This window comes from Centropristis striata, chromosome 18, assembly GCF_030273125.1.
Source record: "Centropristis striata isolate RG_2023a ecotype Rhode Island chromosome 18, C.striata_1.0, whole genome shotgun sequence".
Lineage (NCBI taxonomy): Eukaryota > Metazoa > Chordata > Actinopteri > Perciformes > Serranidae > Centropristis > Centropristis striata.
Genome location: NC_081534.1, coordinates 23,605,849 through 23,623,189, shown reverse-complemented (window position 1 = coordinate 23,623,189; position 17,341 = coordinate 23,605,849). Strand labels below are relative to the sequence as shown.

Sequence of the window (17,341 nt, the reverse complement as noted above, 5' to 3'; positions counted from 1 at the left end):
ATACTTCTGTACAATTTGTATGCCAATATGGTGGTATTTACTTATTTGGATTAAGCTACCAAGCAGTATGTATTTGAAATAAGCCCCACCTTTAACAGCTGCAACACTGAAGTGACACCTACACATTAATGCATCAGTGATCACAGTCCTGTTACATAATTGTATATAATATGATTCTTAAATGGGCCATTCTGCATACTTTTGGTAGTCAAAGTATATTTTGACACTGCAAAATGTCTACGCTGTGATGTTGCTGCTGTTACTTAAAAGATCTGGGTACTTCTTCCACCACTGCATAGAGTCTTCAGTAAAGTCAGTTTAAATGCATTTGTCTATTTGTATGATATAACCCAGATCTCATATGCTTTTTTCTCCTGCTTCCTTGGCAACGTGCAATACACTACTGACATCTTATTACAGTTTTTTCCACATAGTATTTCTCCGTCCTCTTCCTGACATGTTTTCATTAAATGACTCATCCAGCAGTTTTGCTGACACTACTGTGCTGCCACCAACTTTAATACTAATGTGACTTTACTGTGATGTGTCGAATGAACCAAAAGACAGAAGAGAAAATGACTCAGGAAAGGTATCGACTTATATATTTTTACTTATTTTCTTCACTCCAATGCCTCTTGACTTCTGTACCTATGGATACACCTCTATGAAATGTGAGGACTTTATATAGTTTATGCCAAAGACAAACACCAGAGACAGGCTCAAATGTCTTTATTATGTGAATTAATTGGTTTGCAGGAGAGTCAGCTCCTCCAAGTCTGAGGCCATGGTTCTCTGCCGGAAAACGGTGGACTGCCCCCTCTGGGTGGGGAGAGAGGTACTTCCTCAAGCAAAGGAGTTCAAGTATCTCGGGGTCTTGTTCACGAGTGAGGGTAGAATGGAACGTGAGATGGACAGGCGGTTTGGTGCGGCGTCAGCAGTGATTCGGGCGTTGTACCGGACCGTCGTGGTGAAGAAGGAGCTGAGCCTGAAGGCAAAGCTCTCGATTTACCAGTCCATCTGCATTCCAATCCTCACCTATGGTCATGAGCTTTGGGTAGTGACCGAAAGAACGAGATCGCGGATACAAGCGGCCGAAATGAGCTTCCTCCGTAGGGTGGCTGGGCTCAGCCTAAGAGATAGGGTGAGGAGCTCAGACATCCGGAGGGAGCTCGGAGTAGAGCCGCTGCTCCTTCGCGTCGAAATGAGCCAGTTGAAGTGGTTTGGGCACCTGGTAAGGATGCCTCCCGGGCGCCTCCCGTTAGAGGTGTTCCGGGCACGTCCACCTGATAGGAGGCCCCGGGGAAGACCCAGAACACGGTGGAGGGATTATATCTCTCGCCTGGCCTGGGAACGCCTTGGGGTCCCCCAGGAGGAGCTGGACGTTGTGGCTGGGGAGAGGGGCGCCTGGAATGCCCTGCTTAGCCTGCTGCCCCCGCGACCCGGCCCCGGATAAGCGGATGAGAATGGATGGATGGATGGTTTGCAGGATTTCGTTTTGCAGCTTTAGTTGTGCAAAACTAGAAAATAGAGAGGATATCTGATAGTTTTTGTGATTATCTTCAGCCTGTATGGACAAATAATAAGTAGATTGTTCAGTATAGTTATCGTATGTCCACTCAATAGGTAATAATACATTGATTTTGCTTTGCATTTAATATTGGTGCAGTTAGAGTTCTCCCCTTGCTGGACAAAATGGCCCAGGACCAGACAGGTGGACCCATTAAAACCTCTTCCATGACTCTTGGAAGTGCCACATCAGAATCCAACTTTTGGACCTGTTTGCCTGGATTTACAAAGTCATGCCTGCTGAAGATAATTTGCATTATTTGGCAGCTTTCCTTTGTCATCCTTTGAGCTCTGACAGCTGCTGTGAGACTCAACACACCTCCAGACCGCACCTCGCAAAACCTGTTACCTGCGTGCTAACACACCTGCGTTTAAAGATAATTAGTCTCCAGCAGCTGCTCACGGCTCCTTGTTTTTTTTCTCAGCTATATGTCATTAAATATACTTAGTGTTGCTTTGTGTAAAAACGCGTTCTGACATTGCTTTAAATGATGCCAATAACACTCATGTCGTCGATTCAACGTGCAGCTTCTGCGCAACCGGTTTGTTTCTGCCTCCTCTTTTTGTCGCATTGGATTTAAAGGAGAAGCAGAGTTGGATATTACTGGGACCTGAGTTATAGATGGTAGCTGCCTTTCTACAGCTGTGTGGTGAACATGGGATGTCTGGAAAGCATGATTGTTAGTGACTCGAAGAGTGTCCTCCGGTGATTGTTTTTTTAGGGGGACTGGACGTAAGAAGACGCCGACAGGGAGGTAGACACACGCGGATAAGAAACCCGCCGGACAGCCGGGGACCAAACTGGAAGGCGTCCAGCTGGCAGGTTGAGCAGGTAGGATGAATGAAACTGAAGGTGACGGTGTGTGCAGTGTCGTTGGTTGGATGCAACGTATGTCACAGCCAGAATAGTTTCACGAAATAAAAGAATCACCCGCCCAGATACGTATTCTGCTCTTTTTGGAGGAAAAAAACGTGTCTGCAAATTTCATTCACCAACTGGTCAGTGTAATGCTGCGCAGCTTATTGGAAGCGAGAGTATGTAACACACCAAATTTTCAAGACATTTTTACAAATTGATTGATGACTTGTTAATACGGCATGTTTTTCACAAAGCAGCACCTTCATTTGCTAATAGTCTTCTTGGCGTAAGAGTTCATTTTCCCGGCAGCCTAATACCACAATACTTAGTAAAATGAGCTGCAGAGGCCAGGAGTCAACAGTGTGACTCAGTCGTATAAATTAAATTATTTACGTATTTAGTGCTTCATATGAAATCGCATGCATGCCGAATTTCCCAAGGGGCACCAAAAACACCTTACAGATGTTGGTTATGTCGTTTATTGTATTAATATGTTCCTAATTGCCACGCCTACCTTAAATTGTTGGATTATTTAATGGAGTTTGGTTTGTTTCTCCTAGAGAGCCATGTGTTTCACATATGACTCCACACAATGCAAAAGGGCCAGTGCATGCATTGTTGGAAAGGCATGTTATCATTTTACACATGTGTGGCTCTTTATTGCACATTACATATTTACATTATTTTATATCAAATGTCTGTAATAGTTGTATATTCAATCCAATAACTATCAACTGTTTTTTCTTAAAGAAGCCTTGAAAAATTAGCTGTTGTGAGGCTGTCAACAAAAACTTCAGGCAGGCAACACAGATAATATGTTTTACAAGATACAATAATCTTGTTGAACCTCACTGTCATGTTAGGGGGAATGTGTGGGCTCCAAACTTGGAGGACTCTGCACTTCCTGAGCAATATTTCTTGTAAGCCTTCTTTTTTGACATGTTGCACTCTATTAGTTCTGCTGAACAAGAGTTCAGGAGTGAGTCACACTCATGAAAGATTTATGTTTATTCCCTCCCCTCCAGACAGCAGTGGGCCTCACAAAACAGAGGACGCAGTGAAGGACACTGGGGTTGCCTCTCCAGACAACGAGCCCTGCTGGATCATGGGCAACCAGACTGGCAGAGAGAGCCACGGCACTACAGGTACCCGCGGACATAGGCTGATTTTTATTTCAATTATGTTTGTTTTTTTTAGGTTTAGAAGATTGAAAGTATTTCTGTTTTTAGTTGCTGCACTGCACATGCCCACTGCCACACACAAAATTGAACTGACACCTTCTGATCATTAAACTAAGGCAGACTATTTTTAGACTATTTTCCTCCTGTTTCCAAGACAGAAAGTGATTCACACTGAAAAACCCTCTGAAGTTTGTAACCGGAGGCTTTACACTTCTGATGGCATCAGTTCTGTTTTTCTTCTGGATTACAAAAGACCGAAAACACAGAATACAAACAAGCAGAATAAATATGGAAAATGATAACTTTAGACTGCTGTGTAGGGATCCACTGATTGTGAAACTTTGGGTCAATAACAATGTTTAATGTAACAGTTTGTCCAATACCAATATTTGTATTTGTGTAACTTATGACCCCTTTTGTGCCATGGAAACTAAAAATCTTCATTGTGAAAATATAACTGGACAGTTTAAAAGGACTGTGCAGTCTGAGTCAGACCGCAAATTCTGGAGGGGCTGCAAGATGAGCTGCTTCTAAGATCTGCTCTGCTCCAAATGTCCGATGATTAAAACCCTTCAGTCTGGTTAAAAAAAATATAGTTGATGCATGCACAAAGGTCAACCGTAGCCACATGACACAGAGCGTGTCCTTGAATAAAGTTACAAATTTCTCTGGGTTTGAGAAAGCTGGAAACATTTGGGATAATGTTAGTATTCATGATAGGTCTGGGGGGGTTTGATACTTTAAAGTCTGAATCACAACGTGGGGCTGCTGTAGAGGTTGGCATCACATTTCAACTGACTGACATAAATGCCGTAATGATGTAAATGCAGCCTGTTTGTCTGACATATATTCTGGTGTCAGGTGCTGTATGATCAGAGAAACATCTCTGTGCACACGGGAAGTGATGAATCAGAACCGTTCAATGAAAAAGAAACCCAGAGGATTCATTGAAAGTTGCATCCAGCAACGTCAGATCTTTTTAAAGCCTCTCTCATGCCTTCAGTATCCCTCAGTTCAAAGCAAACAAACCAGATGTCACTCGGCTCGACTAATGTGTGAAATTGCCCGGCGCAGCCTTCTAACCGAGGACGCTCATTCTGCTGCTCGATTGGTTTAATTCTCACTTACAGCTGTTTAAAAGGCTGCTCCCTGCTCCCCTCTCTCCTGGCTGTCAGTGCGCAGGAAGTGGGCTCAGGCTAGAGGATGAGAATAGCTCCCCTGGTGTACGTGAGCAGGCTGCATCATGCTGCTGCTAGGGAAATGATGAGTCTGCAGAATCCTGCAGCACAACACAAGGACAAGGAGGGGAAGCATGAAAGGATAAGAGTCGAAGGAGGGGGAGATCCCTGTAGCCTGTCAGTCTTTTTTTATATAAATGCTAAATAGCACAGTAGCTGCAGCATATATAAAGCACACTGACAGGTTAGACTTTAGATGTTTTAAGATACAAAAACTAAGCCAAACTACTAAAAAAAAAAAGAATGCAATCACTCTTAACTCTTTGAAAAATGTTTGTCAGAGTTGTATGTTTTATGCAGAATACTGGCAGCACTGATGATGGATTCAATCGCTTCGTGCTGCAAGTGAGAGCAGCTGTTAGATAGTAGATCAGGCTGGAATTGCTTCTCCTCCTTGATCTTGCCACATGGGGGAACAGTGTGTGAGTGCATGCCTGCCAAGACATTGGCAGCAGAGGCTTTTTGCTGCATCAGAGAGCCCAGGACAGTAAATAAGGAAGCAGTGCCTACATCTGCATCGAGGATAGGAAGAGAGGGGCTCTGCATTCAGCACAATTTTTTTTAAATATTAGATAACTTTAAGACTCAGGACAGTCCTATTTTTCTCTTTTTACCTCTCAGATGTTTTCTTTTGCTTACCATCTTATTTACAGTTTATGTCCCCCTTCTCAGGTTCTCCTTCTCCTTTAGATTTCTTCCACACGCCTCCTACCACGCCCTCAGAGGCCGAGCTGACTGCCATGGCCTTATCCTCCGCAGCTTCCTCCAGTAAGGCACAGACGCCGTCACCAGCCGGCAGCACAACCCCCTCCGCAGCAGAGTGGACACAGAAACTGGCTGCTCCCGCGGAATGGGCCGTGATAAGTGTGGACAGCGTCACCTCAGAGACAAACGTGAGCAATGCAGCAGCGAGACACGGGAGGGCAGCGAGCAGCCCGGTCAGCCCGGCGTCCCCGCCCGCATCCAGAGGATCGCCTTCAGAGCAGAGCTGGCAGGAGCGGGACAGTGGAGTGGAGCCGCAGGCTGCAGCAGAGAGAGCCGGGGAGGAGATGACCCTGGTTTTACTCAGTCTGATGGAGCACTACAGGGCCTCGCTGGGCCTGACCCCCAACACTGATGTGACAACAGGAGCAGTAGGTAAGTTGTCCGTCTTTACCGTTTTTGTTTTCCTAAAGGCACGTTGAATAAACTGTTACTGACATTACTTAAAGGGAACATATTAGTCTCATTTCACCTTCATACTTATTTTTTGGGTTCCTACTAGAACATGTTGTCATGCTTTGCAAAGGTTGTTCTCAAGCTGTGGGTGGCGATACTCAGATGGGGGGCAGTATATTCTAATGAGCCTGCATGTGACATAGGAAGAGGAGACACATGTAAATAGCTTGTTTATTTATTGGTTTTCTGATCTAATCCACTCAGAAACAACTGACTGGGTTGATTTATTTCACAGTTTGTAGGTTGATTGACACTCCAGATTGTGCACAAGCACTAAAAAAAGTTTGTTTTTCATAATATATCTCCATTTAAGGAGTTCTTTAGTGATGAAGTATTTGCTTACAAGAGACAAATCAAAGATACCATGGTCAGATCCTGACTTTAGTCATTTGTGTGGGTCGAGTTCCAAAACCACTGGATCCTACATTTCCCAAAGAGCAACTCAACAATAGCTTCATTTGTAATGCTACCTCTGTCTAGTAAATGCCTTTTTTTCTTTCCAACACAATGCCAAAATTGTATTAAAAATTTGAAGTCTTGAAGCAATGATAACATCAGATTTTTAAATCTATTTTCATTCAAACTTGTGTTATTCTTAAATGTTTTGTTCGGCTTGTTTTTCAGAGCTGCTCAGACGTTTAATAACAGAGAGAGACGAGCTGGTTGAGGAGGTGGACACACTGAGGGAGACACTCAGGGTGAGTTGGAGCTGCAGGTCCCTTACACCCTTAAAATGTCTGGAACCAAACAGCCATTTCCTTTCTGTGCAATAATACTACAGAGCCCTAAGGGGACATGGGGTGAAAACATATAGAACAATAGGGAGCCTGAATACTTTCTCTTACAAAAGTTTTTCAGGTTTTTTGTGCAGTTTGTGTTCAGACTCAGTTTGGCACCACAGAAACAACGACAACTATGGAGACTGTACAGCCATGGGAGAGGTTCATAGAATCTTATTTTGAGATTAGCCTCAGTAGGTTTTCACATAAGTGAGGGAGATCTGAAGAGAAAACTAGAGCAGTGTGTAGTCCCACTGCATTTATATAATGTGTATTTAAATATTCATGTGGTAAGAGATTAGAGGCAACAGTAATATTCTCCGAGCCATATCAACAACAAGCAGCTTTAAAATTCAGATCCCTCTGTCTTCTTCATTTTGTCCCTCATGGCAGACAGAGAGGCTGGAGTGGCGCCAGTTCCAGTGTGACCTGCAGGTCGCGGTGTCTGTGGCCGACCGGCTGCGGGTCGAGGCGGAGCAGGCTCTGGGTTTGCTCCAGGAGAGCCACAGGGCCACGGAGGAGCAGCTGGCTCAGGCCCTCAGCACACAGCAGGAGACGGACGGAGAGCTGGAGACTCTGAGGACCGAGCACAGAGACGTCTGCTGCAAACTGACTGAACTCACCCGGCAGCAGCGGCAGGAGCGAGCCGAGCTGGACGCTCTGAGGGACGCGTGCAGGGTGAAAGACGTGACAGATTGTGACGAACAGGCAGAGAGACAAGACTCTGAGGAGGGGCAGCGGGAGGAAATACAGAAGGTTGTGGAGGAAAAACTGACAGAAGTTGAAGCTGACAGTGAAGATGAAAATGCTGAAAAGCAAAAAGAGGAAAATGAAACAAATCCAGAAGCGGATGCTCAAGATGTGTGTCAGGATCCTGAAGAGCAGAATGGATCAGAGGGCATAGAGCTGAGAGGGAAAGGGGTGGCGGAGGGATACCTTCGCAGTTTGGCTGCACTGGAGAAGAAGAAAGATCCGAGGAAGATTGTGATGCTGTCTGAAAGGTCTTGGTGAGTCAACGTGAACACACACAACACATTCACCCCTCCTTAACAAAAAAATAAAAATATTATAAAACATGCAAAAAATGTCTTTTAGGAGTCTCTCTCGTCTCCCACTCCCGACTGACTCCTCCAGAGAAAATGGGACCTCAAAAAACACAAGCACAACACTGCCGCTATGCAAGGTATAACACTTTTTAAACTCATAAGAAAATGCTCTTTAAACAGTTGTGAACTGCTGTACAATGAATGTAGAAGAAACATAACTGTCAATCAGATATATTTACTTATTAATCAACAAGTCACACTTTTATGGATTGATATCTGAATGATTAAGGAGGCAGAATATATTATTGTTGAATTACATGAGGGAATTTTAGAATCAGTTTCTACATTTTTCCAGAAAGAAGAGCCACCAAAACGGAGAAGGATGGACCGCGTTTTACAGCGACAGGACAGCTGGTCCAGCTTTTACACAGGTGAGTTAACCTACAGGACTAAACAACCTTTATGTTTTTTTAAACATTTTAACAAGTGTACAGTTTTATGACTGTGGCTGAATTTTTGTCTTACAGGAAAACAGGACGAGGACCAGAGCTCAGATTACATCAAGTAAGTAACTGTTTGGCACTTTTTCTTTGCTGATACTGACATTTCAAACCGACACTAAAGTGAGTCGAAATGAGTCAAATCAACCATGAAGACACATTCAAACAACCTCCGGCTGAATCTTTTGCACACTTGAATCTGCAGAAAAGTTCGTCTTCTCTTCTTTAATCCCATTATGTGTGGTTTTACTTTTCACTGTATGATTGTTGTTCTGGCTCTGAAGTTCTTTGTTTAAGCATTATTGTAAACATGTTAAGAAAATTAAGTTATCCTAAAATGTTTTCAGACCTCAGGATGGTTTCAGTGCTCTGCTGAGGCGTCATGGCGGCTCTAGGAGAAACTCTCTGCTGCGCTGGAGTCAGAGCCGTACCCAAGGTTATAAGGTTAGAGAAAAAGTTTTGTGAAATTTGTCACAGTTGTAAAATTTGAGTTGTAACATGTTGTTTTCATCAAGTGTGTTTTGTGGCAGAATATTGACATCACAAACTTCAGCAGCAGCTGGGAGGACGGCTTGGCCCTTTGTGCCGTTTTTCACACATATTTACCAACTCACATCCCGTACGACACCCTCAACCCTGCAGACAAGGTAAAACTAGTGCTTAGAACAAAAGAACCGTACTTAAAGAACAGATTATGTTCAAATAATTTTATTTACAGAGATGTTTGGGTCAAGTTTTCTTATTTTGTTTTCATTAATTACTTTCCTTCTATACATTTTGTTTTTATTTGTTAACAGTGCAAGTACAAGTGATGGATAGTGTTTTTAATTTATTTATTTTTGGGGTTATATTACAAGAATCCACAACTAAAAGGTCTGTCTGAAAAAGTGTGCACCTGATTATGTAAAAGCTGCTTCTGACTCCAATATTTTTTTTACAGAAGGAAAATCTGGACCTCGCTTTTAAGACAGGAGAGAGTGTGGGAGTCACAGCCACACTGGTGAGACATTTTACACATTACACCAGCGGTTCTCAATCTGGGGGGCGGGGGACTGGACAGGCCAAAGTTATAAAATGAGGTGGCACGGCACTGGCAGGGCTAATTGTAAATAATGCATAGTTCTGCACTGTTAGCAACTCATAGAGAAGTTTTAATAAAGCCTAGAACAGGGATCATCAACTACTTGTCCAAGGAACAGACTTTTCCTAAGCAGACTCTGTGGGTGCCGGACTTTCACAAAAAGAAAATATAATGTTCATGCTACTTTAATTTGCCTACATCGGTGTCAACATACTCCTAAAAAAAAAACACTAGATACTTAACTACAAAAGGCTCCCAGACTTCAGCCAAGGTTGCAGTTCACCGAGGAGTGATGGTTAAAAAGTGTGATTATCGAAACATCATTGTAAATATGATAAATAACAGAATGCATTTTTTTGCTCCTCACATTTACTTTTTTTTTTTTTTTACTTTTTTTTATTGATATGTGATCAAACTTATATGGGAATAGGGTTACAAATTGATACAAATGAATGTGTTACCAAGTTTGTGAAAGACCATATAATCACAAATGATCATGAGACAAAACAAAAAGATATAAACAAAATAGAGCAAACAAGAACTTAAGCCCTATCCAGTGGTGGAAGAAGTATTGAGATTATTTACTAAGTAAAAATACTAATACCACACTGTGAAATTACTCCGCTACAAGTAGAAGTCCTGCACTCAAAACTTACTTCAATAAAAGTACTAAAGTATCAGCTTCAAAATGCGCTTAAAGTTTCAAAACTAAAGTACTCGTTTTGCAGAATGGACCCACTCAGATTGTTAAATATATTCTAAATATATTATTAGATTATTTGTATTGAAGCATTTATGTAAGCAATGTTTTAATGTTGTAAAGACAGGGATAATTTAGCTACCTAATATACTGTAATAAGATTGAATTTTTTAAAAGTCTTATCACTTTAAATTGATCATGTTTTCATGTTAAATATTGACCTGAAAAGTAACTAAAGCTGTCAGCTAAATGTAGTGGAGCAAAAAGTAATATGTTTGCCCAAAAATGAAATGGAGTAGTTGTAAAAAGCTACATAAAATGGAAATAATAATAAATGAGAAAGTTCAATATTTAAAATATTTTTAGACATCTGTGGCTCAAAAGATAGGGAACCACTGCATTACACCCCTGATGTTTTTGGTACTTGTTTACAAAACATATGCTGAAAATTGCAAATTCTGCACCCACAGCTGAGTGTACTGGCTATAATGTTATCTTACCTTTGCTTGAACAATATGTGACAGACAGTGGAGGAGATGCTGAAGGCGGACGGGCCGGACTGGCAGAGGGTCCTCGGTTATGTCGAAAGCATTTTCCGTCACTTTGAGATGTGAAGTTTCTTCTCCTGTCGTCTTTTCTTCTGTCTGGTTCTCTGAAAGACTGAAACACTGTTTCTCCACCAGAGGGAGCTGTACTCACAGTGAACTCAGAGCAGACACGATTTAAAATGTATCAGCAATATTACACTTTGAGATTTTATGTGTCATACTTCATACAGATGGAAGAAACTTGGGAGTATTTTAAATTTTTCTACATACCATTTATTCGGAACAAATAGCTGCTGGGTGATGATGCACAAGACACTAAAATATTTGTCAGAACACAACAATTACTTTCACATTTGTTACTGGGTGTACTGGTTTTGCACTGTTTGCCTTTTTCAAAAAAAATAAGCACTTTATGATTAATGTAAATTTGCGCTGTATTTTTTAGTGAATGAGTTCAGAATCTGGGGCTGGCACTTTGAGTTTTTATTTAATTATTTTTATCATGAAAATCTCAACATGTCTGCATGCAACAATAACCCACAAAGCAAAGAAAAGGAGCAGACATGGACTCAGATTTTATATGTTGGAATAGTGATGTTTTAACCCTAAACTCCACAGTATCCATCTAAGGAAAGTTGCCTTTGAGGAAATGTATATATGTAAATGTGTGTAAGCGCTTCAGTATTTTTAAAAACGGTTAACATATGATTATGTTGTTGCCAAAGCCTTATTGCAATAATAAAGTTATGCATATAGAAGTTGTTTTCCCTCCACATTTTCTATATTAATATCTCACACACGGATTCACAGAAAACCTTTTAATATATAACAAAAGAATGACATTTGGTACATCTGACAGCATATAAAAATGGCATAATTAAAATTATAAAAAAAGATGGTGTTAAAGGAAATGTTTAAGAAAATGGTCATAATGTAACAAATAAATACTGAAACATTTAAAAAGCAATAATTTAACAAGTTTTGCAAGGATTTTTAAAAATGAAACCATGATGGAGATAAAGTAAAGTTTCATCTTTGTTGGAACGTAATAGTGTATTGAGTTTGAAGCTATAATATATCCATTATATCTCAAGAAAAATATGTTTGAACAGTTTGTTCATGTTGATCCAAAGCAGTAAAGTAACCTTGCAGTTGACAGATGAATGTAAAGAAGTTCTATGAAGCTGGAATGGCGCCACCTATAGGTGGTGTGGACAGTGGTGGCAGGAGGAGAGACTTCAGTTTAACGGACATGGCTGCGATTTCAGGGTCCTGCGTTTCATACATCTTCACCAGTCTGGCAAATTTTAGGACGCCTGTAAGTGAAGCAGAGACAAGATCATTGTGAGTACAGTATCTAAATATATACATATATATAATGTGGCCGTACAGTGTGGTTGAAATTTTACAGAAATACTATACTATATTTACATATATATACACACACATACTATTAGGAACACATAATAACAGAACATTTTCATTTAACTGTACTGTAAAGTTCATTACAAAAAAAGACAGATTCAGTATTAGAGCTGCAACAACTAGTCAACTAATCAAATAGTTGATTTGCAGAATAATCCCCAAATATTTTGATAATCAAATAATCATTAAGGTTATATTTGATACAAAATTGTCAGAAAATGCTGATTTCAGCCTCTCAAATATTGAGATTTATGTCATAATTTCAGGGGTTTTAATTAAAAGAAGACATTTAAAGGCATCACCATGGACTCATACTGAGATGGACAAAGATCCATCAAGAAAATAATGATCAGATTAATCAATAATGAAAATAATTCTTGGTTGCAGATATATTCAAAGTATCTATGACCAAATCCCAGACAATATTATGTTTCGAGTCATGACAAAAATGTTATAATTCAATAAACGGCCTAGCTCAGTGAACAAAAAGATACATTCTCGTCTGAAGAGTTCGTAGAAGTTCAATCCTGTGATAAAATAATACTCTTTACAGGATGGTGCTTTGGCTTTACATTGATGAAATGTTTTGTTTGGTGTTTTCTCCACTGAATGAGAGTAAAACAGATATTCCCATTCAAATCAACATAGCTGGATGGTCATGGTCTGGAGTGGCAGACATTTTTATGAAATAAACTTTCCAATTCCGGCAGAAAATGTTCATGGTCCGTTCTACTCTCATTTAATCCCTTTGGTTTATTCTGTTGCTTGGACTGCACAGAACTGCATCTGTACAGTTGTCAACAGTAAAACCCAGATTTCTAAAATTGACTTTCTACATGATAAGTCAACAGCTAGTTAAATAACCTTAGGACGTTTTCCAAAGTAAATCTATAGTTCAGGGCTAGAAATGCTGCCTTGTGCTCACCCTCTCCTTCATTGTTGAAGCCGTACGCTTTGATGACCTCTTGTTGAATCTGTGTGGCCACCGGCAGCACCAGCTGCAGCATCTTGCCCATGTCGTTGCAGGCGCTTTCTCGAGCCTCGTCCATCCTGGCAGCGTTTTCTGGTACAGAGAAGGCCTGGATCACCTCACTCAGCACCACTGTGGGAGAAACAAACAGACATCAGGTGTTTCTCTGCTTCTACAGCATGGTAAGGCAAGTACATTTGTTATCTAGCATGTAAAGACAGTTTACCATGCTGGATTGTATTTTTATTAATCAATAATGATGTGGGGCACCTAACAAAGATCAAAAGAGCTTGAAATTATAAATATAACCAGTTCTTCTCACCTCTGGTTTGCTCGACAGTGAGGGTGGGCTGCTGTGCCGGAGCTGAGGCCATGTCTGCAGAGAAAATATAGAAAAAATAAACATGCATGTGTGCACAGGAAAGAAAGTAAATGGCAAAAACAGTTTTAGACTAAATGTAATTATATCTTCTGGATTAGAAAAGAAATTGGAAAGAAAATCAAGTTATTATTTTAGTCTTTTTTTGCGATGATTTATACTGCTTTATAGTTTTTTTATACATAATATTATACATCATTATAAACTGAATATATTCAGGGTCAGGTTAAAGGATTACATGTACAATACCATTTAGAAAAAGCACATTGTAGTTACATGGTCAAGGAATAATATTTTGATCACATCTTCGAAATATGGCCATGCAGTCGCTTTTCTTTTCTTTTTAGAGAAAAGTGCAATTTTTCAGTGTTTGCTTTTTAAGTAATCCATTTCTCTCTCTCTTTTTTTTTTTAGATTAAATTACAATTGATCCAAAATTATGTTGTAAAATGTACCATCCAAGTTGTATTCAGTAACATACTACATTTCAGTATTTGGGTCTTGGACTGTTATCAGACAAAACAGGCAATCTGAAAATGACATCTTAGACCCATTAATAAATATTAATGGGCATTTTTCACGAATTTTCTTTCAATATGTTGTACAATTAATCAACATTTAAAATGATTGTTAGCAGCCTGACTGAAAACATGACTTAAAACACAAATAAATGGGTTCATTCTTATATAATAAAACATTCACCATATCCCAATTAATATCTAGGTTACCTTTATCTGATGCTGGAGATATAAACAAAGCTTTAAATCAGTGAGGTCTAAGGTAGCATAATGGTTTAAAACTTGAATGCAGGACGTAAACAAGTAGACAGCTGCTGCAAGATGCTCCCAGTCGGTTTATGTGCCACCAAAGTTAACTTAGTAGACAAAACGTTAACTAGTCTCATAGTTGTATCATAAAAACAGTTTGGTTTTAATGTCTGAGCTACCGACGGGTTACTTTCTCTCTATCGACATCTTTGACGTAAACTGACGTTCACTTAGCTGATGTAAACAACAGCAACAAAAGCTAAAAACATAACGTCGTATTGAGGAGAGGATTAAATAGTAAATATAAAGAGTAAATGTTTAAAAACTCACCACTGATGAAACAACCTAGCTTGTAGCAAACCTGTGAAAATTAGCTGCCGGAAAACGGCAGTTCTTTACGGCAATTGGTATCTTTTTGCGACACGACGTCCTTCTTTCAGACAGCCTTGGAAGAAAATGGTAAACAAACGCCTCGCTAAGCTAGTAGCGTGCTGAAATCTCTCCAAAATGTTGATTAAATGAAAGCGAAAGTGACTGACAGTCATAGTAGCTGTGTTTGACATTGTGCTACGCTTTAATGAAGCAACGCTGATATTAATAAGTGTTAGTTGAGTTGTAATAGCGGCTGTTTTGCCACGTATACCTAAGAACGTAACTGGTTGATCGATGGAGCAGAAGTTGGCAGAGTTCAGAGCCAGACGACGGGCTGAAAACTCTGCGAGGATGGATGAGAGTGCTGATCCAATAGAGGACACAGCTCCTGAAACTGGCTCGACATCAACAACTGACAGTCAACAGACAGAAGAGACAGAAAGTATCAGAGCTGCAACGCAGAGCTCTCAGAAGGTGAGACATCAACACATGTTTTTGTTTAAACTGGGACTCAGGACGTTAACGTTAGTTGACTTGTCACTTGTTTAGGACCCAAAACTTTAAGTTTAGGACTTGCGTGCAAAGACTTTTGACTTACTTCTACCTCACAAAACAAGGACTTGGATCCTTCTGGTATTAACCTTTGTTTCACGTTGAAAGTGTAACAATGTTACCACAGGGAAGTGTGTTTGTTATTATTATTACTGTTAAATATTCAACTTATCTACAATGGAAGCGCCCTGGTAACAGAAAACCCTGAAAAATGTCATATTTAAGAGGCTGTGAACGTGTGATAGATAGATAGATAGATAGATAGATAGATAGATAGATAGATAGATAGATAGGTTCAGTAATTTACTTTTTCTTCACTACATATATCATCTTTAAATGTGCCCACTTATACCTGTACTAAAAAAAACAATAAAGAAATATCCACAATAAATCCACATTGAAATACCATGAAAACAAAAATAAAGGCAAACATAAGAAAGAACCACTTCACATCACTTCATAATACTAATCCACTTATCCACAGTGCAGCACCACTAGTATAAAGGGGGCATCTGAATCTGTTATTTTTTATATTGCTCATCATAACCCAGGCAGTGCCTGATGCAGTGCTTCTGGCTGCAGATTAATTTCTATCAATCTACAGTACAGTAGCAAGTAACAATTCCTCCACTCTTAACTGGAAATGTTGAAATGTTCCTATCCTGTGGACACCCAGCAGAGACAGTCCAGTTCTGTGCTCAGACCCACTGTGAGCAGTATACCTGTGATGCTGAAATATACTGAGCTCATTGAACCAACTCTTGTGTCTTCCCTGCAGGATCACAGTGATTGGCTGTTGGACAGCGCTCTGGGAAGATGGCTGGCATCACGAAAACTTGTCCTCTCAAATGTCACTTTGCTCAAAGTGCTGCTGTGGCTGGTGCTGCTCGGCTTGTTTGTTGAACTGGAGTTCGGGCTGCCTTTCTTCGTCATCTCGCTCTTCTACTGGCTCTATGAGGGACTCCGGAGCCCCGCTGCCCGAGAGCCTGGAGAACTCAGCGCTTATTCTGTCTTCAATCCAGACTGTCAACCTCTGCTGGGCGCTCTCACTGCAGAGCAGCTGGAGGGAGAGATGGGTTACAGACCTCTGGCGAACAGATGAATCGCTTCTGATTTGTCCTTTCATAAATGTAAATATTCAGGAATATATGAGGAAATACAGGGATTTACAATTATGATGAAGAATACATCGTTAAATTGAGATTGGCCTACTAACAGTTTTATTCCTTTGGGATTCATTTGTGGTTTAATACTGTTTATATTACTTGAGGTTGTGGAAGAAGCATGTGCCACATCAAATATTTGTTGTGCACAATATAATGGGTGACATTTTCCTGAAAATGTGTCTTTCATTCTTAACCTTTGCCTCTATTTCCTGTATTTATAAATGTGGGTCTGGTATAAACAATGGCTCATCCTGAGTCACATTCACTAAAAGGATAAATGGCAAGCTGCTTTATTTATATGAGGAAATGTTTATAACTTTAAATAAATGCCTTTCCAAGTTTAATCAACAATTCTGAAGTGTCCAGCAGTTATTTGCAGTAACCTTGTTAATTAAAAAAAAAATCATCTTAATACACATAACACCATGTAAATCATTTTTAAAAGTCGGTGCTATACATTTTATCAGTTCATTTAGTCATCTTTTCACTATCCATTAAGTAATACAATCCGGTCTCCAGGCTTTGATATCATATTGCATTGCATTACAAACACTGCATTGCATATTTTACTTATTTATTTATTTGTTATTAACAAAATCTGCGATAAAATAAGTTATGTTTCATAAAAGATTTTAGAAATGTTCATTTAAAACTCGCAGTTGCACTTTATTATTAAAATAAATGATTGGTGTGTTTAACATTAACTCTCACCATACATCATATAAAGCGAGTATGTCTCGGTTCTCCCTTTAATTAAACACGGTGGACACTAGGACCCATAATATGACGCTTCTTGTACAAAGAGTACATACAAAGCGAGAGAATTCACTCATGTACTTCTGTTTTTGCCTAAATGTCGTTAGTCCACTCAAAGGCGGATTTGTGTTTAGCGAACACCAAAAACACTGACTCACGTATATTTTTCAAAGATCAGTGTTATATTTAAGCAGCTGTTGGTGTATTTATTTATGCGTGTTGAATATATAATTAGTAG

At 39.9% G+C, this 17,341-nt stretch overlaps 3 protein-coding genes across 3 annotated transcripts; 2 read left to right on the top strand and 1 right to left on the bottom strand.

Moving 5' to 3' along the window:
- The first annotated feature begins 5,859 nt into the window (after positions 1-5,859).
- LOC131991413 (cytospin-A-like) lies at positions 5,860-11,474 on the top strand. Its single transcript, XM_059356823.1, has 10 exons — positions 5,860-5,981; positions 6,687-6,760; positions 7,235-7,848; positions 7,937-8,024; positions 8,243-8,318; positions 8,415-8,451; positions 8,735-8,831; positions 8,918-9,034; positions 9,328-9,387; positions 10,693-11,474. Exons 1-10 carry the CDS (start codon positions 5,894-5,896, stop codon positions 10,780-10,782), a joined length of 1,341 nt encoding a protein of 446 aa, XP_059212806.1. The 5' UTR covers positions 5,860-5,893; the 3' UTR covers positions 10,783-11,474.
- Positions 11,475-11,519: 45 nt separating this feature from the next.
- Positions 11,520-14,724, bottom strand: grcc10 (gene rich cluster, C10 gene). The gene is made up of 4 exons (XM_059356825.1): positions 14,588-14,724; positions 13,434-13,487; positions 13,067-13,243; positions 11,520-12,032 (listed from the first exon to the last, which is right to left on the bottom strand). Exons 2-4 carry the CDS (start codon positions 13,483-13,485, stop codon positions 11,893-11,895), a joined length of 369 nt encoding a protein of 122 aa, XP_059212808.1. The 5' UTR covers positions 13,486-13,487; positions 14,588-14,724; the 3' UTR covers positions 11,520-11,892.
- saysd1 (SAYSVFN motif domain containing 1) lies at positions 14,713-16,698 on the top strand. Its single transcript, XM_059356824.1, has 2 exons — positions 14,713-15,103; positions 15,960-16,698. Exons 1-2 carry the CDS (start codon positions 14,924-14,926, stop codon positions 16,281-16,283), a joined length of 504 nt encoding a protein of 167 aa, XP_059212807.1. The 5' UTR covers positions 14,713-14,923; the 3' UTR covers positions 16,284-16,698.
- The last annotated feature ends 643 nt before the right edge of the window (positions 16,699-17,341 follow it).

What these genes read in the sequence shown, in the direction of transcription:
- saysd1 (XM_059356824.1), top strand. Translation starts at nt 14,924, where the DNA reads ATGGAGCAGAAGTTGGCAGAGTTCAGAGCCAGACGACGGGCTGAAAAC. An exon ending in CAACGCAGAGCTCTCAGAAG is followed by an intron (nt 15,104 to 15,959) that starts GTGAGACATCAA and finishes TCTTCCCTGCAG; the next exon opens with GATCACAGTGATTGGCTGTT.
- grcc10 (XM_059356825.1), bottom strand. Translation starts at nt 13,485, where the DNA reads ATGGCCTCAGCTCCGGCACAGCAGCCCACCCTCACTGTCGAGCAAACC. An exon ending in CACTGTCGAGCAAACCAGAG is followed by an intron (nt 13,244 to 13,433) that starts GTGAGAAGAACT and finishes TTTCTCCCACAG; the next exon opens with TGGTGCTGAGTGAGGTGATC. An exon ending in CTTCAACAATGAAGGAGAGG is followed by an intron (nt 12,033 to 13,066) that starts GTGAGCACAAGG and finishes CTTCACTTACAG; the next exon opens with GCGTCCTAAAATTTGCCAGA.
- LOC131991413 (XM_059356823.1), top strand. Translation starts at nt 5,894, where the DNA reads ATGACCCTGGTTTTACTCAGTCTGATGGAGCACTACAGGGCCTCGCTG. An exon ending in TGTGACAACAGGAGCAGTAG is followed by an intron (nt 5,982 to 6,686) that starts GTAAGTTGTCCG and finishes CTTGTTTTTCAG; the next exon opens with AGCTGCTCAGACGTTTAATA. An exon ending in CTGGTCCAGCTTTTACACAG is followed by an intron (nt 8,319 to 8,414) that starts GTGAGTTAACCT and finishes TTTGTCTTACAG; the next exon opens with GAAAACAGGACGAGGACCAG.